Raw genomic sequence first — 22,856 nt, 5'->3', positions numbered from 1 at the left:
TGACAGGCAGAGTTAGACAGTGAGAGAGAGAGAGAGAGAGAGAGAGAGAGAAAGGTCTTCCTTCCGTTGGTTCACCCCCTAAATGGCCGCCAATGCTGGTGCACTGCGCCGATCCAAAGCCAGGAGCCAGGTGCTTCCTCCTGGTCTCCCATGCGGGTGCAGAGCCCAAGCACTTGGGCCATACTCCACTGCCTTCCCGGGCCACAGCAGAGAGCTGGACTGGAAGAGGAGCAACCGGGACAGAATCCGGCACCCCAACCAGGACTAGAACCCAGGGTGCCGGCACCACTGTCGGAGGATTAGCCTAGTGAGCCGCAGCGCTGGCCTAGATCCAAGTCTCTTATCAGAAATATGATTTGCAGATATTTTCAGTCTTTCCACGGATTGTCTCTTCACTCCGTTGATAGTGTAATTTTTGGCACGAGGTTTTGATTTTATAGTATTCCAATTCGTCTACTTTTTTTTTTTCTTTTCTTGCTTGTACTTTTGGTTTCATATGTAAGAAACCATTTCCTAAACCAAAATCATGAAGACTTCCTTCCATGTGTACTTCTAAGTATTTAATTACTTTTATCCATTACATTTAGATTTATGATCCATTTTTACTTAGTTTTTTATATGACATGAAGTAGGGCTTCAAGTCCATTCATGTTCCTGGGGCTATCCAGTTGTCCTAGCTCCATTTATGGAACACACTATTCTTTACCCCACTGAACTTACTTGGAACCCTTATCTATATTCAAATGACTATTAATGTAGAGGTACATTTGTAGATTCTCAATTTTATTCCACTGATCTCTTGGTATATCTTTATGACAGTACAATACCATCTTGATCGCTGAAGTTTTTTAGTAAGTTTTGAATTCTTTTGGCTATTATTGATTTCTTTTCCATATGAACTTTAGAATAAATTTATCAGTTTTGGGGTTGGCATTGTGGCATAGCTAGTAAAGCCACTGCCTCTGACACCAGCATCCCATATGAGCGGTGGTTTGAGTGCCAGCTGCTCCGCTTCCAATCCAGCTCCCTGCTAATGTGCCTGGGAATGCAGCAGAGGATGGCCCAAGTCCTTGGGCCCCTGCCCCCATGTGGAAGACCTGGAAGAAGCTCCTGGATCCTGGCTTCAGCCTGGCCCTGCCCTGGATGTTGTAACCATTGGCGAGTGAATCAATAGATGAAAGATTCTTTCCCTCACCCCCCCCCCCCATCTCCTCTCTCTCTCTGTGTTTCTGCCTTTCAAATAAATAATTTTTTAAAAAAAAAAGTTTGTCAGTTTCTGTAATAATTCCTGCTTAGATTTTTAGGAAAATTTCACTAGATATGTTTGGGTCACAATACCATTTAACAATGCTAAGTTTTTTGAACCATGAGCATGAGATCCTTTCCATTTAGAGCCCCTTTCATGTCTTAAAAGAATATTTTATGCTTGTCATTGTATAAGTCTTTCCCTTCTTCTATTAAATTTATTCCTAAGTGTTGTATCTTTGATGTCTTTGTAAGTGAAATTATTTTCATAATTTTAACTCATATCATTCATTGCAAGAGTGTAGAATTATAATGTATTATTTTTATTTACCTTGTATTATTTAACATTGTTGAATTTATTTTCATAATTTTATTTCATTGCAAGTGTGTAGAATTATAATTTATTGGTGTTTTATTTACCTTGCATTCTTTAACACTGTTGAGCTTATTTGTTAGTTATAAAAATGTTAATTGGATTCCTTAAGAATTTCTATATACTAGATCAAGTTATTTGCAAACAAGGATAGTTTGATGTCCTCATTCCCAGTCTGGACGCATTTTATCTCTTTTTCTTGCTAAATTGTGCTAAAATTTCTAGTACAATGCTAATTAGAAGTGGCAAGATGAATATCCTTGGTCTTGTTCCTGATTTTATGGGGAAACATTCACTCTTTAACCTTTGAATATGATGCTAACCATGGTCTTTCCTTAGATGCTTTTTATCAAGTTGAAGAAGTTCTCCTCTATTCTTAGTTTGTGGAGGATTTTTCCTTTTTGTAAAACCATTTAAGTGTGTTGGAAATTGTCAAATTCTATTTCTTTGTCTATTTAGATGATCATAAGATTTTTGTCCTTTATTCTATTAACATGGTATATTAAATTAAATGATTTTCAGATGTTACAACAACCTTGACTCCTCGGGATAGAATCCACTTGTTCATGTTATATAATTATTTTATGTATTATCAGATTTGGTTTCGTTTGCTGGCATTGATTTGAGATTTTCTTCCTTCTATAGTCCTAAACAATGTTTTCGATTTAATTTATTTATTTAAAGGGAACAAATTTCAAACATATAGTTTTAAGAGCATAATGATACATCCCACCGTACCCTCCCTCCCTCACTTTCTCTCTCCCTCCTCCTCCCTTCCTTAATTTTTTTTTATTTTCACAATGACACACTTTCAATTTACTCTATAATCACAAGCTTAACAATAAGGTTGATATGCAATTTTGTCTTTTTTTATATTTCTTTTACTTATTTGAAAGGCAAAATTACAGCGAGAAAAAGGGAGAGACAACGAGAGAGATCTTCCATCCGCTGGTTCACTCTCCATATGGCCGCAATGGCCAGGGCTGGGCCAGGCCAAAGCCAAGAGGCAGGAGTTTCATCAGGGTCTCCCACATGGATGCAAGGGCTCAAGCACTTGGGGTATCCTCTGCTGCTTTTCCAGGCATATTAGCAGGGAGCTGGATCAGGAGTGGAACAGCCAGGACTCAAACTGGTGTCCATATGGAATGCTGGCATTGCAGGCAACAGCTTTACCCACTATGCCACAATGCCGGCCCCTGTAGTTTTCTTATGATGTATTTTTCTGCTTGGATATGAGGGTAAAACTGTCTTCATAAGATATGCTGCATAGTATTCCTGATTTTATGTTCACCTCTATTTTGGTTCTTATTTTTATGGAATATCTCTTCTTATCCTTTCATTTTCAACCTGAGAGTGTCTTTGAATTTAAAGTGTGATCCTTCAAGACAGCATATAGTTGAATTATGTTTTTTATACATTATCCTGATCTCTACTTTTTTAAGAAGTTGCTTTCATTTTATTTATTTATTTATTTATTTATTTTTATTTTTTTTTCAAAGATTTATTTGTTTGAAAGACAGAGTTACAGAGGCGGAGGCAGTGGCAGAGGAAGAGGCAGAGGCAGATAGAGCAGGAGAGGTTTTCCATCCACTAGTTCACTCCCCATGTGGCCGCAACAGCCCAAGCTGGGCCGATCCAAAGCCAGGAGCCAGGAGTTTCTTCCAGGTCTCCAATGCAGGTAAAGGGGCCCAAGGACCTAGGCCATCTTCGAGCACTTTCCCAGGCCACAGCAGAGAACTAGATCAGAAGTAGAGCAGCTGGGACTCGAACTGGCACCCATATGAGATGCCAGCACTACGGGTGGCAGCTTTGCCTGCTATGCCACAACGTCAGCCCCTGATCTCTACTTTTAGTTGGAGTTTTTAATCCATTTACATGTAATATTATTTATAAATTATAATTTATATTTGTAATTTTATTATTTATTTTCCAAATGTCCTTTTTTTCCTCCTTAAATTTTAGCTTGAGGAATTCCTTAGGAATGCCTTGTGGGACAGATTTACTGGTAACAAATTCTCTGAGTGTTTGGCTATATGGAAATCATTGCTTTTCCTTCATTTTTGAACAATGCTGTCACTGAATAAAAAAATCTTAGTTGGCAGATCCGTTTTTTTTTTCAGCAATTTGATATGCTATCCGATGGCATTATAACATTTATGATTTCTAATTATAAATCAGTTTGTAATCTTATCGGGATCCCTCTTATAGTATATATATTTTTTTCTTATTGCCTTTAAGATTCTTTTTCCTTGGCCCTTGGCAATTTGATTAATATATGTCAAAGTGTGATCTTTCTGATCTGTTTTTCCTATATGACATTTGTTTAGCTTCTTGAAAGTGTAGACATGGATTGATTTATGGAGTTTCTATTCTGTTCCATTGGTCTACATGTCTAACTTTTTGTGCCAGTACCAGGCTGTTTTGATTATAACTACCCCATAGTATGTCTTGAAATCTGGTATTGTGATGCCTCCAGCTTTGTTTTTGTTGTATAAGATTGCTTTAGCTATTCAGGGTCTCTTGGTTTCCATATGCATTTCAGCATCATTTTTTCTAGATCTGAAAAAAATGTTGTTGGTATTTCATTGGAATCACATTGAATCTGTAAACTGTTTTTGGTAGTATGGACATTTTGATGATATTGATTCTTCCAATCCATGAACATGGAAGATTTTTCCATTTTTTGTGTGTGTGTCTTCTTCTATTTCTTTCTTTAATGTTTTGTAATTTTCATCATAGAAATCTTTGACATCTTTGATTAAATTTATTCCAAAGTATTTAATTGAAGAAGTTTCCAGACATCATTTCCTCACATATTCTTTCTGCCACTTTTATTCTCTCCTTGTGAAGATTCCGTTAGGTAAAGATAAATGATCTGTACTTATGGTTAGCTGAAATTTTGTTTATTTTTCTTCATCTCTTTTTCTTTCAGTTCCTCAGACCAGATAAACTCAATTATCTTATCTCTAAGTCTGCTGGTTCTTTCTTTTGCCTGCTCAAAAGTTCTATTAAGACCCTTAGATAACTTTTAATCCAGTTACAGTATTTTTTCTGAAAACTTATTTGTTTATGAAAGAGAGAGAGTTCCAATGGCCTGGGTCATTCCCCAAATGTCTACAATAGCTGAGGCAGGGCTGGGCTGAAGCCAGGAGATAAGAACTCAATTCAGGTATTTCACATAGGTAAGGAAGTACTCAACCACTTGAATCATCAACTGATGTCTCCTAGGTTATAGATCAACAAGAAGTTTAATTTGAGAGCAGAGCCAGGAGTTGAACCCAAGCCCCTGATAAGGCATGTGGGCACTCTAACTGCTGCTTTAAAATGCTAGGCCAAATGCTTGCCCCTCAGATTCAGGATTTCTGTGGTTCTTTAGAAAATAAATTTTCTTTCTTTATTGATATTCTTTATTTGAAAACGCATAACTCTTACATTTTCCTTTAGTTCCTTAAACATGATTTTATTCAGTTCTCTGAATATATTTAAAACAGCCAAGTTAAAGGCTGTGTAAGTATATACCACCTATGCTTCTCAATGGACAGTTTCAATTGATTTCCCTTTCCCCATTACAGGCAATAGGTTCTTGTTTATTTGCATGACTCATAGTATTTTATAGAAAACTGGACACAATAAAATGTGAGAAATTCAATTCTCCTCTGACAAGTTTTTCATTGTTATTATTGCTTGTTGTTGATATTTGTTCACTTAGTGATTTTTATGATTAAATTCCATATAATCTGTATTCTTTCCATGTGTGGCCACAGAAGTCTCTGCTTACTTAATGATTAGCTAACAATTGGACAGAGGTTTTCTTAAGTTTCTGGAGCCAATGAATTTCCCAGTTTTCACTGAGAGGCTCTGTGTGTTTGGACATGTCCAATGTTCTGGTAAGCAATTTATAGCTCAACCTTAGCCTTCAACTCCTGCTCATATAAAATTTCAAGGTCAGCTAGTGATGAAGGTTGTTTTCTCAGGTCTTTTGTTAGTATATGTGCAGCTCTGGACATTTGCAGAACCCTACACATGCTCCCAGCCTTGTAGATCCCAAAGAATGTATATGTTCTTCCTTTACCTCTTTTTAGTAAACCTTTTGCTTGCCTTAACTGTTAAAGCCACCCCCAGGCATCTGTAATGTTAAACAATTTCGACGGTTTTTGACAAATTCTTCTAGGGAAATGGCTTTTCAAATTAATTAAGCTATATTTCACATTTTTAAAAAGACAACCTTGCAAGTGAGATTGTCCACAGAACCAACAGACAAGTCACATAATGACACTTCCAGTAATGGTAATGTGGCTTTGATGAAATTCTGACACATTTTATATTCCAGTGGCTATCAGGCATCTGGTTTTTTACCAAGATTGCTGGTTATTGTTTTTACATTTTAGTGCCTAGTTGGAGAAATAGGTATGAGAGTAGAAAGTTTCAAACACACAAAGCTTGCCATTTTAACAAAAAATAAACTATTTTTCCTTAAAAAAAATCCTTGCTATAAAACTTAGTTTCCAGAAACCTGAAAAAATTGATTTTGACTTTTTTTGAGAGTTTTCTTGTTTGTGGTAGAGAGAAGTTTTAGAGGTTGTTCCTTTGCCATTTTTGCTGATATAATCTTCCTTTACTTCTTTAAATGTGGCTTCTTTCAGTATTCAAAAATGTTTATTTTAACGTACTTGAAGTCAATGTCTTCTAAGTCCACTGTCTAGCTGCTTTAAGAGTACATTTTATTGCTCACTTGCCTCTGCTTTATATGTCACAATTTATTCCTTCTTAGCATGTCTTATAATGTCTTGTTGAAAGCTGGATATAGTAAATAATACACTGTAGCAGCTCTGAATACTGATCTCTGTTCCCTTACCCTAACCACTAGCTAAGGATTGGTTGCTTGTTTGTTTAATGGTTTGGCTAAATGAGTTCTTCAAAATCTGTTGTCTCCAAAGTATGTCATTTCTGAAAGGGACACTGAGAAGTGTCCCTTTTCGGGTTTTTTTTTTTCTTCTAATCTAACTACCTAAGGATAGCAGGGTAATCTTTGGGTCAGTAGAAGCCACTTATTTGTAATAGTTTGTATTTATGTCACCTTAGGTGGTTAGATTTTTACCATTTTGGATATGTGTATGGCCTGGAACTGCTATCACAGTTGATGGAATTTACATTTTTTGATACCACATTCAGCCAGGGATCAGCAGATTTAAAGCCCCTTTTCTACACATGAAAGACTGCAGCCTTTTGTTTTTGAATATTTATTTATTTATCTATTTGAAAGAGTTACACAGACAGTGAAGGAGAGGCAGAGAGAGAGGTCTTCCATCTGCTGGTTCACTCCCCCAGATGGCTGCAATAGCCAGAGCTGAGCCGATCCAAAGCCAGGAGCCAGGAGCTTTTTCCAGGTCTCCCACATGAGTGCAGAGTCCCAAGGACTTAGGCCATCTTCTTCTGCTTTCCCAGGTCACAGCAGAGAGCTGTTTCGGAAGTGGAGCAGCCAGGACTCAAACTGGTGCCCATATGGGATGCTGGCACTATCGGTGGCGGCTTTACCCACTACGCCACAGCGCCGGCCCCCAGTTTGCAGCCTTGAGCATACACAGATTTTCCAGATTGCCAAGTATATCTCAAATTTTATTTTTCATCCTGGTTTCATAGGAATCACCCCAGGTCAGAATAGCTTATAGTCCAATAATTACTCAGAAATTATACTTAAGCTCTTTGTGCCGGTGAGTCTCTGCCCCATGTTGATAATTTGTGCAACTTGCAGAGTGCTTTCACATTTCCCCACATCCTGCTCTGATTGCCTCTCAATGGGCATGACCTAGTGTATGTGCACAGCCTTCCTGGCCACAGAGAAGACTGTTATTCTGGGAATGTTCTTCTTAGCCTTCTCTCCCTATTTCTCTCTATGAAACTTCTGGCTGCTCTGCAATTTTGTGTGTGTTCTAGAACTCCAAGACTCTTCTTAATTAATCTCCACCAGGAACAACCTTTTCTTTTTATCAACAACATTTTTAGGCGTGAGTTTCTCCATTATCTGTTTCAAATGAAGTCAGATTCATCAACAGAGCTGTAGAGCTCTGTGTCCTTATCCCTTACCTTTTACCCTGGGAGGAATCCTATGCCACTAGACCAGAACTGAGTCAGTGACCTGACTTTTCTAGAGTAATAGGTCAGTTCTAGAAATAGGCATTGGGGCACATGGCAACCTTTGGTCTTCTTAGTTGTCACTATGATTTTGGAACCTCTGGCCAAGGAGCATGCAGGAGTGAGGGTGCTAAAGGACCCAATATTCTCAGCCTGCCATGTCTACAATACAGTTTTCATCCTATAGATGTGCATGAGGTAGAAGAATGGAACACAAATTTCCTAGCCACTCTTTGCAACATGGGCATGGGATGAGAAAGATATGATAAACACAGGTAACATTCCTTTCTTGGATTGAAAATATAGACACTGACTGGAAACTGAGGAAAGAAAAAGGTCTTATCTTCTTAGCTGAACCTGCAGAGTAGAGCTTGTATAACATGGAGCTGGGGAGGGGCCAGCATTATGGTGCAGCAAAGTTAACTTGCTAGTTGTGATGATGGCATCTTATGTTGTAATGCTAGTTCTGGTCCCAGTTTCTCTACTTCTGATCTAGCTTCCTACTACTGTGTCTGGAAAGACAGTGGAAGCTGGCCCCCGCCACTCATGCGGGAAACCATGGTAGAGTTCCTGGCTCCTGGCTTCAACCTGGCCCAGGCTTCGTTGTTGCAGCCATCTGAAGAATGAACCAGATCATGGAAGATCTGTTTCTCTTGTTCTCTCCATCACTCTGCCATTCAAGCAAATTCAAGACAAACACGGAGCTGGGGAAAGGGATTAGTAGAAAAGGTAGCTCAAAAATCATAGACTCTCGGGGCTGGCACCATGGCTCACTTGGTTAACCCTCTGTCTGTGGCGCCGGCATCCCATATGGGTGCTGGGTTCTAGACCCGGTTGCTCCTCTTCCAGTCAAGCTCTCTGCTGTGGCCCAGAAGGGCAGTAAAGGATGGCCCTAGTGCTTCGGCCCCTGCACTCACATGGGAGACCAGGAGGAAGCACCTGGCTCCTGGCTTAAGATCGGCGTAGTTCTGGCCGTAGCGGCCATTTGCAGGGTGAACCTATGGAAGGAAGACCTTTCTCTCTGTCTCTCTCACTGTCTAACTCTATCTGAAATAAATAAAAAAAAAATCATAGATTCTCAATGTTCTTAATAAGATTTAGTAGATTTTCTTTGATGTTATTCTATTTTTTGTTTGCTGTCTTTCCCTTGGGATGAGTTCTAGAGACTTTAAATGATTGATTTTTTAAAATAATGTATTTCATGAGTTAAATCTTTTTTATTGTAGAGGGGATCTTTCAAACCCTCTACTGCTCCATTCTGGAAGTCCCATACCTTATCATAAGGGTTTTTAAAATATGTTTTAAATTTTAATAATTTAAACATTATTTTATAATAATTTAATATTTTATTAATAATTTAATAATTTTATTTATATAGAGGGAAAAATTTATGCATTTCATATAAACAGTTTTAAGAGCATAATAATACTTCCCACATACCCTCTTTCCCTCCCTCTCACCCTTCCTCTTCTTTCCTTTCTTATTTGTTTTTAATGTTTACAATGACATACTTTCAAGTTACTTTATTAACACTCCACTTTATAACGAATTCAACAAGTAGAAAGTACAGAAACCACTGTTCATCAGGAGTATAGACATGGGCTATATACAATAACCAAATTTCAATGTTTTTATGGTTCAGTCTGTTACAAAGGGTGAATCATATTGATTTTGAATATTAAACCAACTTTTCATTACTGGATTAAACTTTAGTAGATTATAACGTAGTATACATTTATATATTTTTAGATTCAATTTACTAAAATTTTGTTAATGATTTGATGGCTATATTAATTAAGGATATTGGTCTATATATTTATTTTTTAAAACGCAACTGACTGTCATCACAAATGATGACTTCATAGAATGAGTGCAGATATGCCCTATTATTTTATTTTCTGGAACAGTTTAGGTGATTGTCTTTATGCTTAGATTTAAATTTGTTTTCTATTTGTCCCACATTTTCTTTTTTCCTTTCTTAGTTTATTTTTCCATGTTTGCACTTTGCTTATTAGTTATACTCCTTTTTTAAAAAGAGATTTATTTATTTATTTGAAAGTCAGAGTTGCACAGAGAGAGGAGAAGCAGAGAGAGGTCTCCCATCTGCTGGTTCACTCCCCAATTGGCCACAACGGCCGGAGCTGCGCCAATCCGAAGCCAGGAGCCAGGAGCTTCCTCTGGGTCTCCTACACGGCTGCAGGGGCCCAAGGAGTTGGGCCATCTTCTATTGTTTTCCCAGGCCATAGCAGAGAGCTGGATAGGAAAAGGAGCAGCCGGGACTAGAACCGGCATCCATATGGGATGCCGGTGCTTCAGGCCAGGGCGTTAACCTCTGCACCACAGCGCCGACCCCAAGTTATACTTCTTTATTATTGTCATAGAGCTTGTAGTACTATTCTTTAACTTCTCACAGTCCAGCTTCAGATAATAATGTAGTCTCATCACATGAAGCATAATGACTTTATGATCATAAACATCCATTTCCCTTTCATGATCTTTTTACTATTTTTATCATATATATTTACTTTTATATATGCTGTGAGCACTTTTTATTCTTGTGTTCAGCAATTTTCTTTTAAAGAAGCATTAACAATTAATGGAAACAATGTTTTAAATTTACCTACATACTTATCTTTTCTGGTATTATTGCTACTTATGCTCAGAACCAAATTTGTATCTGGTATAATTTTCCCTCTTCTTTTAACATTTCTTTTCATACTGATCTTATGGTGAAGATTTCTCTTTGATTTTTAAACCTGAAAACAGTCTTTATCTTGCCTTCACTGCTCAGAGCTACAGTACTCCTCTCTTTCCAACAGGGGGGTAAATCCCAAGACCTCCAGTGGATGCCTGAAACTTCTCAGAGTATATTTTCCTTTTTCTTCTTACTGTAGGACTTAGAAACCACTGCATAGATTTTTTTTCTTCCCTGATTAGGTTGAAAGCTTTTACCTTTTCATTTAAAGGAAGCAGGCTCTTTACATTTTATCTTTGGCATATCTGAATTTTCATCACCATTACTAGTCTTGCACTTTTGGATCATTATTAAAGAAAATAAGTTACTTGAACACAAGTCAACCTGATAACTGAGACTGCTACTACCAGTGGCTAACAGGCAGGTAGTATACTCAGCATGGATACACTGTACAAAGGGATGATTCATGTCCTGGACAGGATGGAATGGGATGGAGCAAAATTTCATTATTCTCCTCAAAACAGTGCACAGTTTAAAACACAAGAACTATCTCTGGGACTGTCCATGTAATATATTCGGGCCATGGCTGACCATTGACAACTGAAACTGTGTTTAAGGGAAGAATAGTGTGTTTTAAGGCATATAGAATAGAAAGCTGATAGGTTTTAGAGGAACTTTATAGATGTCACTACAGGAGTGGGTGTTTACCCTAGTGGTGAAGACGTCAGTTAGAATGCATGCATCCACATCAGAATGCCTGGGTTCAACACCCAGTTCCAGCTCCAGACTCCAACTTCCTGCTAATGTACACACTTCGGAGGCAATGGTGATAACTCAAGTAGCTAGGTTCCTACCACCCATGTGGGTAACCTTGACTGAGTTCCCAATTCCTGCCTCGCAAGCTTTGGTTCATTGTCACCTGCAGGCATTTGGGGAAACAAACTGGCAGATGGGAGCTCTCTATTCTCTCTCTCTCTCTCTCTCTCTCTCTCTCTCTCTCTCTTCCTCCCTCCCTCCATCCCTCCCTCTCTGCCTCTAAATAAAAAATAAAGTATATGTTTTTAAAGATGTCACACCACTGTCTTCTGACTTTGTTTCTGACAGAAGTTTGTTATTAATCCTATCATTTTTCTTCTTTGATTCCTGTTCTTTTTTCTCTGGCTGTTTATCTTTTGGGGGGAGGGTGGGTAGGAGAGAGAGAGGAGGAGAGGGGAGGGGAGGGGGAAGGGGGAAGGAAGAGATGGGAGGGGAGAGGAGGAGGGGTGAGGCGAGGAGAGGGGGAGAAAAAAGGGGAGGGGAGTGGAGGAAGGAGGGAAGAAATGATGAGGGAAGAGAAGGGGAGAGGTGAGGGGAGTGGAGGAGATGGAGGAGGAGGGAGGGGAGAAGAGGGGATGGAAGGGGGAAAAGAGGAGAGGAGAGGACAGGAAAGGAGAGGGGAAGGGAGGGGAGGGGGAGGAGGGGAGGAGAGGGGAGGAGAAGATAGGGGAGGAGAGGAGAGAGGAGAGAAGTGAGTGTTCCTGTCTGGTCCACTTCCCAAATGCCTGCAAGGGGAGGGGAGGAGAAGGGAGAGAAGAGGAGAGGAGAGGGGGAGGAGAGAGGAGAGAAGGGGAGGGGAAAGGAGAGGGGAGGGGAGGTGAGAGGAGAGGAGGGGACTGAAGGGGAGAGAAGAGAGAAGGGGAGGGGAGAGAAGGGGAGGGGAGGGGAGAGGGGAGGAGGGGAGGGGAGAGAGGAAAGAAGTAAGGGTGCTCCTGTCTGGTCCACTTCCTAAATGCCTGCAATGACCCTGGCTGAGGCCAAAGCTGGGAACTCGGAACTCAGTCCAAGTATTGCACAAGGTTGGCAGGAAGCTGGCATCAGGAATGGAGCTAGGTATTGAACCCAGGCACTCCCATATGGGACTTGGGCATCTTAACTAGAATCTTAACCACTAGGTTAAATGCTCCGGCTCTTTTTCATTCTCTAACATTGGTTTTCAGCAATTTGATAACAGTGTGACTCTGTGTGATTTTCCTCTTCCTTAGGTTGCATTAGCTTCTTTGGTTTGTATGCTTATAGTTTTTCATCAAATTTGGAAATAATTTGATCACTACTTAATTATTTTTTGTCTTCTGCCAATCCTGCAGGACTTTAATATATAAATATATTGGCACCTGATATTTTCCACAGATAACTCATTCTGTGTACATTTTTCTTTATTTTGGGCAATTTTTAAAAATATGACTTTTTTTCTTCTGTAGTGCCTTAACTAATGTTAATCGCATCCACTGTAATTTTCATCTTCATAAGTTCAATATTCCAGTGGGGATCTTTTTTTTAAAGACTTATTTATTCAAAACTCAATTTCAGAGAGGGAGGGAGAGACAAAGAGAGAGGTCTTCCATTTGCTGGTTTTCTCCCCAGATAGTCACAACAGCCAGGGCTGGGTGAGGCCAAAGTCAGGCCAGTGGAAGCCATGAGCTAGGAAAAGCATCCTGGTCTCCCACATAGGTGGCAGGGATGTAATCACTTTGGCTATCTTCCACTGCCTTTCCTAGCAAGGAGCTAGATCAGAAGTGGAGCAACCAAGACATGAACTGGCGCCAGTATGGGATGGCTTTACCTGCTGTGCCACAATGCCAGTGCTGAGATCTTCCTTATATCCTCATTTCTCTCCTCCCTGTGCTTCTGTTTGCTTCTAACTCTTTGAGTACAGACCATATCTAGCATATCTGTCATGTCTTTATTTATTATCACTAATTTATTTTTCTAGTCATTGTTACTCATATGTTTCTGCTTCATTGAATGACTACTGATTTCTTATGGGATGTCATATTGTGATTTTACATTATTTAATACTGTACTGGGGACATTACTTAAAATGGAAGTTCTATCTGAGATGAATCTAACTTACTTGGATTCATTTTAATAAATTCAAGACATGTCTTAAACCTGCGACCCAAGACTAATTTCATCCCACCACTGATGTAGTATACTCTTCTGTGTCTTCTTTTCTGATGCCCCTTATATCAGGAGGTCTTAAGATTCTGGTTAGTTCAACACAACATATTAACATCCCTGTATGACACCCAGAGATTGCTGGTCTGCTTCTTTCTAGTAGTTCTTTCCCTGAACTTGGTAGCTTGTTCACATGCATACACTGAGTAGTGCTCACCCAGAGACTCATGAGGAAACCTCTACATGTCTCATCACTTCTCTCCATCTGCATAGTTCTCTGATGTCTGGTACTGGGACCCACAAATTCTGATTGCCTTGGTCTACTTTTACTCCAAACTCTCACCTTAACTAGGTAAGATTGCTGGGATTTATTTGGTTTCCTTTTTCCTATCCTGTGACCAACTAAATCTCTCTAGGCAGTGACTAAGACACTTGTAAGGCTCTTATAATTTGCTTCCCTTCTCTGGGAATACTGTTCCTTGCTGCCAGTGTTCACTGGTAGTGAATCTTTGTTCATTCATAAGTGATTTTCTTTTTAGAAACAATTAAAAATCATTGAGTCAAGTGAGCTTAATGAAGGGAATCAAACAAGGAGTGATTAAAACTGAATGAGAGTTATTTTCTCACACAGCCTGTAACTAACTCTTTTCTTGTGTATAGGTACAGAACACAATATCCAATCCTGGGGCTCCTGTATGATGACTATGAATATATACCACCAGGTAGTGACACACAGACTATTGTGATTGAGAAAACAGAAGACAAATGGACTTGTGTAAGTTTACTTGGGCATTTCTAGCCCCATTTTGACCATGTCTTTATTGTCTTTAAAACTTGAGTTAAAATATCAAAGTTGATTCCTTTTTTCTCTTCTAACTTTCCATATTTCCATTACTGATATGTATTTGGAATTTAAAAACTGTGAAGAGTCATGGATAGGATAATATAATTGATTAAACTATAATAAATTACATATGATTATTATTTTTTACCCTGAATAGGAAGAAAACCAACATTAGCAGCATGATAATATTCTTTTCTTTCATATTTCAGGAGTTATTGAACTTATTACATTCTTTTTTAAATTTGTTTTTCTAAAGCAAGTAGCAAACACATAGACAATTATGAGGAGGAGTAAAGGATGGAGAAGAGGCATGTTTTAATAGACTTTGATACTCTCGAATGTGGTACTGATTCCTGTAGATAATTATTTTAGGATTTGGAAAGAAGAGAGGTGTTATGTCTAAGATCCACCAGTGTTAATTCCCACAGTTTACAGTGAGGTTGCTGAAGAGTCCTTTATAAACCATGCACTCTAATATCTATCTCTTATAGCATCCTCCAAGATGACTAAGTAGCCCAATTCATTGCTAAGGAGGCTGATGATCAAAACTCTCTTCTTTTTTTTGACATTTTATTGAAATACAGTATATATGCAAGAAGTGCACATAAGTATACAGATAAATGAGTTTTTTATTTTTTGTCATTTGATCACCCAAGAAGAAATAAATACTAGGGAGCTTCAAAAAGTTCATGGAAAGAAAAAATTAAAACACATTTTTGATGTTCCCAAATACTTAAATCCATGCCATTTTTTCAGAACACATGTTTCCATGAACTTTTTCAGGACCCCTCACATTCATGGATTTCAAATTTTTAAATACTGAAATAAATTTATCTTTAAATTCCATTTTCCATGAACTTTTGGAAGTTCTTTCATATTCTCTAGCACAGTAGTTCTATCTGAAGTTAATTTTGCACCATAGGAGATATTTAGCAATGTTTGGAGATAATTTTGGTTTTCATAAGCAGTGAGGAGTTGTGGGTGTCATTGGCATTTAGTGGGTGCAGGACAGTCTTCCACAATGAAGAACTGTCCAGCCTAAGATGTCAATAGTGCTGATGTTGAGAAGTTCCGCTAACACAACAGAATGCTCTTGATTTTTTTGCCCTTAATCATACACTCCTGATACTATAAGAGATTATAATAGTAATACACTATTAGTGATCACAAGAATGTGATTGAGAATCCCAGCTGTCAAACAAAAGAGAATCTGACTTAAAACATTGTGAACATGAGAAACTTTGTTTTGTTATATTAAAATTCTCTACGTCAAGCTTCTTACAAAAAGCACACAAAACTAATACTTGGTTATTAAAGCCAATAAGTGGTTATCCTTGCAAGGCAGGTGGATATTGATTGTCAGGGAATATAAGGAGGCATTCTGGTACATAGTAATGTTATGTTTATTGACCTAGGTGATGGTTATGTTTATGTGCTCGATTTGGGAAAATTTGTTTAGTTGAATACTTGTAGTGTGCACTTTATGTACATGATTCTAACACATCAATAAAACTCATAAAATTCTTAAGTTTACCATGATGAGTAATGGATAAATAACAAATATAAAGAAATTCAAAGATAAGTTTATTTTCACGTAAACAATTTTGAAATCCATGCATGATTTTTATACACACTTTACATGAACCTTTGGAAGACTTCTTATATCAAAGTAGTCTGCAGAACTTTCTGAAGAAATCTTAACATTACACTTCAGCTGTGTAGTTAATAATATTGTCTATTAAGTAACTTTAAAAATATCATTTGGTCACACAAGCTGAAATATTCGAGTAAACAAAAATTCTGGAAGTTTTAGCTCTGAAGTTTTTCTTTAACTACAATCGATCCATAATTCCTGAAGTATTAGAAGCAAACAGTATTTAGTAACACCCCCCCAATAAAGGGACTCTGTAATTTCAGTCTTTAGGTATATTGTTTTCTTAAGTCATCAATTAGTTGAGAATCAATTGATAAATTCATCTATGATGCTACAAAAAACAGATAAGAAGCAAGAGACATTCAGCATAGGATTTAAGTTTTGAGAGAGAATTTGATGCTGAAGGTTAAGTTTTAGAAACAATTGCTGCTACAAACCATATGTGCCCAGAAGTGGCAACCGTGTGAGGATCTATCAAATAAATTATCTACAGAATAGTACTCATTACTGTTTCTCCTTTCAAAATGTGCAGAAAACATGAAAGTAGCTATAGAGACTAGCAGCAAGTTCACAATGTGTTTAAAATCAGAGATGATAGATCTATATTTATTAACAGAGATGTTATGGCATAAATTTAATCTCTAAATATGACACTAAGGAGGAACAGTACTCAGTCATCTTTACCTCCTTAAAATCATTTGAAACATATACCTTGACTAATATCAGATAGATAATTCATTGTTTCATCAAATACACATATAAAATAGTACCACAAAGTATAATGAATTCTTTGCTTTTACATATACTTTTTTAAACAATTTTCCATAACTGTATACATACAACTGCAATATTTGAAACTAACTATGAACTAGTTGTGAAATAACATTTTTTTCTTTTTTCTTTTCTAGCCATGAACGATCCATTTTAAAATATTACAACTCAAAGGAGGTTTTTAATGTTTTCATTAGTACTTCAGTTGTTTTTCCATCAGTAAAGGCCAATCAAAAATGTTAACCATGCTACTACCAATGAATCTAATGGAATGAATTAGCTCTACAGATGACAGTTTCTCCATTTATGAGACCTGAATCTCCTCTATAAATTTTGTTTCTTCAATATAACAATATGCAAACTAAAAGGGGATCCTCTTATTTAAACTGATTGCAGACACTGCAAAATATAACTTGTTGGTTTTTCAGATAGTATACTTCCTAGATATTGAACTGATTTATTGAGGTATAAATTTCACAAGTTATCCCATTAGAAGATGTTCTCTGATATTAGATATGCAATTCAGGTATAGGATTAAATATAACTTTTAACAAAAGAGGTAAAGATGTTTAACAAACACAATATAAGCAGTGCATGATATATACAGCCTATATTTACTTTTCTCACATTAAGTCTTGTGACTAAAAGAGATGCTTTCTTCCATGCTATTTCCACCTCTTGGAGACATAATTAAATCAAAGGTGATAGTTAATTTTATTTAGCAGGGATGTGGGATAGTATCTTTTTAAATAACACAATCCATTATTTTGTACATTGTGCTATTATGATTTTCAGTATATATCATTGCCCAAGCAATCTGTTCTTTCAAAGTCTATCCTCCTAAAATGAGCCCATCCACTTCCTTAAAGACATAAGCACTATATTGTAGTAGTGGGTGGAAGGTAAACTTTTTCATAGTGATATACAAATAGAACAGTGAAATGTTGCATAAAGTCTCGATTAAAAGTAGCAAGAAAAAATACTTGATAGCATCATACTTGGGATAAATATTTTATAGGATAATATTTAATGTACTTAGTTGTTTAATTGGGTTCTAATGACCTTACAAAGTGAACACAGTAATTTTATAAATACAAGAATGTAATTTCCTAATTTCAACCCAGTTGGCTAACTTTACAACTTAGTAACATTAATATGTTGCATTTGTCAAAGTATAGATTAAGTCAACAAATATGTTTGTGTTACATATGAATAAAATTTTGCAGTGAAGTATCTTTACAAATATCTATATTAAATTGTTATGACTTAGAATTATAACATATAATTACTCATATGGTAGAAACCATTAACATAAGAACAGAAGATGCACTATACTAAATAATAAATAAGAAGAAAGTGTTTTTAATATTCTTTAATAGAAATACTTATATGTCTTAATATAATGCTAAAAGCTTTATATTAATATTTTGGCTAAAATTTCAAGCTCTGTAACATGAATTGATACAATTCTAATTCTTTCACTATTTTGCTCTATGAAATGTTAATACTCTAAATGAACTACATAGTCTTTACATTTTTTGTCCTTGGTGTAGTGGTAACAGAGCAGTTACTTGTCTGGTAACTACTCATATGTGTAACTGGAATCAAAGTTAACCATTCTTTACAAATGACTTAGGATAAGTTTTTATTAGTTTGATTTAAAACTGCTACCACTACTGTTTGAAAATGAGAACACATGTGATTTTTCAAAAAAAAAAAATTAGAAACAAACAAACAAAAAACCCAAAACCCAGGGTCCATAATGGGAAGCAGTTAAGTCAGAACTTCATTGACTCACTCCATCCATAAACAGTGAATAGGGATCATAAAAACAGTTAAATGTTGACCACTGAAATATATAGAGAGGAAATAGATATGTATTTCTTTTCCAATTTGCGTTGTTTAACAGGACTAGTTGTGATGCTATTTCCTCTCACAAGTTTTACATAGCTTATCTATGAAAATTGCAAAGATTTCAGGTGAGAATTGCCTGTCTAATTTTTATTCCAGTATGTTTTTGCCGTAGATTTATCAAATAAAATGGAAACTGTGCAATGACATGCAATGTAATTTCTTTATGTATCTAAATAAATAATGTGAAGTATCTATATGATCTTTGTGGAAGCATTACAAGGAAGGATTTTTTGCTTAGCTATTTTTCTCAAGAAATTCTTATGTGAATGTTTATGTTGGAGCTAACAAACACCATTTTCGTTAAGAAAACAAAACCAAAACAAAAAACTTCCCAATGTGAAGACAGCGTTTAAGCATAGTGTACGCCCTTCCGTTGATGCAAATTTCTCCTTTAATTGAGAATGTCTGTGTGTACAAACTTAGTTTTTTAAGTTCCACAAGTCACTTGTTTAAAACATGAGTCCATGAAGCATTCTTCACATCCTTGTAATGGTACTTCAATTGTATTAGTTTTTCTTAACATGGATAGTACAAAAGGAACAAAATAAAGCTTTAAAAATTAGTTGCATCTCACTACCGAATTTAGATCATCTTAATGAAAAACCATCCTCATACTAGTTCCCATTATTGCAATCTACAAAGATGACATATTTCTTTTGAAAGTAAATAATATGCTGTGAAAGTGTTTCCTTACAAGGTACATGTTTCTTACCACATGCTAGTACTAAATGTATTGATATTTTTGTCTTGAAAATGCAAAATATTTCCTGCTCACCCTGGGATAAATAAATAGTAAAAAATGTAATAAGCAATTTTATCTTTTGTAATAAAACATTCAACAATATTTACTCCAGAATATGACATACCTCTTTTTAACCTAGAAAAGGAGCACTGGAATTGCTGATAGCCAGACGTCTTGGTAATATTTGTCTCTTGTAGACAATGTTTGTTTAAGTACATAGTTTTTGTTTGCTTTCCTATTCCACATTAAAGTAATTCTCTGCTGTGGCCCGGGAGTGCAGTGGAGGATGGCCCAGGTCCTTGGGCCCTGCACCCACATGGGAGACCAGGAGGAAGCACCTGGCTCCTGGCTTTGGATCAGCGCAGCGCAGCACACCGGCCGCAACGCACCAGCCGTAGCAGCCACTTGGGGGGTGAACCAATGGAAAAAGGAAGACCTTTCTCTGTGTCTCTCTCTCTCTCTCACTTGGAAAGCAGTGGAAGATGGCCCAAGTCCTTGGGCCACTGCACCTGCATGGGAGACCTGGAAGAAGCATCCTGACTCCTGGCTTCCAATCTGCTCAGCTACAGCCATTTCAGCCATCTGGGGAGTGAACCAGTGGATGGAGGACCTCTCTCTCTCTCTCTCTCTCTCTGTCTGTCTCTGTCTCTCTCTCTCTCCTGTAACTCTGCCTTTAAAATAAATAAATCTTTAAAAAATAATAATAAAATCTTCATTCTTGAAGTTTAGGTGTCTAGTATCATTTATGTTGAGGGACTCTTTGCAATAATTTGGTTCTATCTATAACTGGTTTGCTGACAGTGTTGAATATTACCAGTTCATATGTTCCAAGATTCAACAAAGTAGACTTATTTCTTAAAACGGGAGAATATGTAAGCTTTTTAATGTAGTTCTCTCAATGATTCTGATGAACCAGCATGCTATGATGAATGGGTAGTACTGGAATCTAGAATGACAGGGTTTTAGAATAAGATGCCTGGTGACTAGTACTCAAATTATAGATTAAATGTTAATATGCATATTGTCAACAGGTCCCAATTTAAAAGTGAAGCAGGGTTCCCTTTGAAGTAGTAACTTGTGTAATGCTCAAAGAAAGGGTATAACTGGAACTGGCAGGTGGTATTTTGGAATATCCACTGCTACAGCATTGACCATACAAATTGGCGAATTTCTCCTGTAGGTTCTCTACACTGCCAATAATAACATCCAGTTCTTATCAAAGAACTAAAGATCTAAGAAACCCTTCTTAACCAGTTCCAAATTTACAAGCTAATTCTTTTAGAAGGGCAGAATAGAGCTAGGCAAAGTTGGGAAATTATCAAGATTTTCCAATCCAACAAATTTATAGGGTTCTAAGCTAGTCTTGCATTTTTGCTAAAAGAAGCCTTTTTAGTTCTCAAAAAACTTACTGCATAGGATTTCAAACCTATTCAGCTTTTTCTTGGTTCTCATAAGAAAGGTAAGAAAAATTTGAACAAGAGGATTATTTTGCTCCTCTGCCTTCATAGCAGGTATTATCTGCTATATCTTCCAACAAAAATTCTTTAAAACATGTCTAGGATTTGCTTCAAATTAAACCAATGGGGGAAAAACATCATCAAAATTACCAATCCGGGATACAAGGATAAAGGGAGGTAGAATACAGAGAATTGCCCTGAAGTGGTAATTGTTAATTCTGGGTAACTGCTGTATAGGAGTTCTTAATATTCCTATACTTTTTTATAGATACACATGCGATGGAGATCTGGGTTTTTTTAAGTGTAGTTTACGGTTCAAACTGGTAGTTGTGCTGTATGATATACGAATTAAATTTAAGAGCCTTCACTTGAGAAAAAAAAAAAACCCAAATACTTTCCATCGTGGTATAGGCCATTTAGAAATGACAATTAGATAATCACATTTACAAATGATGGTTTCACTTTGGAAAAAAAATCTTTCAGCAATTTCAAGCAATTTCCATTTTTGTTTCTTCTTGTAAAGGTTAACTTGCAGATCTACATTTTTAGGAGGCATCTGGGTATATAGGAAAACTTTGTGCCAGTAAAATCTGTATTTCTAAAGGCAATCTTTGGCTGGCGCCGTGGCTCACTTTGGTTAATCCTCCGCCTGCGGCGCCGGCATCCTATAATAGGCGCCGGTTCTAGTCTTGGTTGCTTCTCTTCCAGTCTAGCTCTCTGCTGTGGCCCAAGAGGGCATTGGAGGATGGCCCAATTCCTTGGGCCCCTGCACCCCTGTGGGAGACCAGAAAGAAGCACCTGGCTCCCGGCTTCAGATCAGTGCAGTGCTGGCCATGGCAGCCATTTGGGGGGTGAACCAACAGAAAGACCTTTCTGTCTCTCTCACTGTCTGTAACTGTCAAATAAATAAAAATAAAATAAAAAAATAAAGGCAATCTTTGTTTGTAACATAGGCTGAATCCCTACTCGAGATCAGATTTTTGAAGCAGTCTGTTAAGAATACCCATCTACTTTTTAGTTCCACTGTAACCATGAACAACTAGAAAAATGTCTCAACATGCCTCTCTGTCTCTCTCAGCTCTTCTATACATTCTTTAGAGTGATCTTCCAAATGAATTTCAGATTATTCCCTTCTTTTAACCCCTCCAGTAGCTTCCCACTTCAAATTCCGAACAGGTCTCATTTCTTATCCTTCCCTCTCACTTAATATTGTCTACCTAAAGTTTATTCCATCTCAAGTTATTTGTATTTGCAGATTTCTGTGCCTTCCTCTTCCAGGCAATCTTCATTTGACTGGGTCCCTCTTGCCACTCATCTGTTCAAATGCCACGTCTTCACTAAGAATTGCTTCTATCCACTCACCTGTAACTATCTATTTAAGCAAATGCACCAAAGTGTGACAAAATTTTGCTGGGTGCCTTTGTCTAGTAGCTTATTACTCATAAGGTGGCAATACACAGGAGGCTGCTAGAAATGCAGAATTGTAGGCCTTGACCCACACTTACTGAATCAGGACGTGAATTTTAGCAAGTTCCCTAGATGAACACTATAGGTAATAAATTTGGGAAGCAGCAGTTTCACATGTGAGGATAATAGATTTTTTCCATTTCTTAAAATGATTCCTAAGGAATAATTAATACAATTGACCAAGTCTTAACTAACAGTGCAACATGCTTAAGTATATGAATTCTATTAACTGTCTTGAATATTTTTATATTCATTTGCAGAAACCTTTCCCAAATAGTTGAATAATTACTTTTGAATGTCTATCTGGAACATAAACAGATGTATTCAGTTTTCAGGACAGTGTCATTTATTAGGTTAATAATTTTTAATTTTCTTAACAATACCATATCTCCTTTCTTAAAATGGGAGCCTTTATTTGTAGTATGTCATCATAGTTTTAGCAAGTTATACATATTCTTGAGGAGTAAATAATGCTAGTCATAACTGTCTCAATTCCTAGCTTGTGTTGTAGGTAAAGCACAAAATTCAACATAGATAATAAAAGAAGATCCAAAGTGCCTAAGAAAAAAAATTAAGTGAAAGTCTTTTAATAAAGAATGAACATTACAACACAACTTTAAACAAACTC

The 22,856-nt window shown here is 37.0% G+C and overlaps 1 protein-coding gene across 1 annotated transcript in view; it reads left to right on the top strand.

The window, feature by feature from the left end:
- Positions 1-14,178, top strand: part of POF1B (POF1B actin binding protein) — a 96,051-nt gene extending 81,873 nt beyond the window's left edge. The window contains exon 15 of the mRNA XM_062184042.1: positions 14,040-14,178. Coding sequence (XP_062040026.1) covers positions 14,040-14,178 — 139 coding nt within the window. The remainder of the gene's footprint in view (positions 1-14,039) is intronic.
- Positions 14,179-22,856: the final 8,678 nt, after the last annotated feature.

This window comes from Lepus europaeus, chromosome X, assembly GCF_033115175.1.
Source record: "Lepus europaeus isolate LE1 chromosome X, mLepTim1.pri, whole genome shotgun sequence".
Classification (NCBI taxonomy): domain Eukaryota; kingdom Metazoa; phylum Chordata; class Mammalia; order Lagomorpha; family Leporidae; genus Lepus; species Lepus europaeus.
Note: the sequence above shows the minus strand (reverse complement) of the source record. Positions and strands in the feature narration are given on the sequence as shown.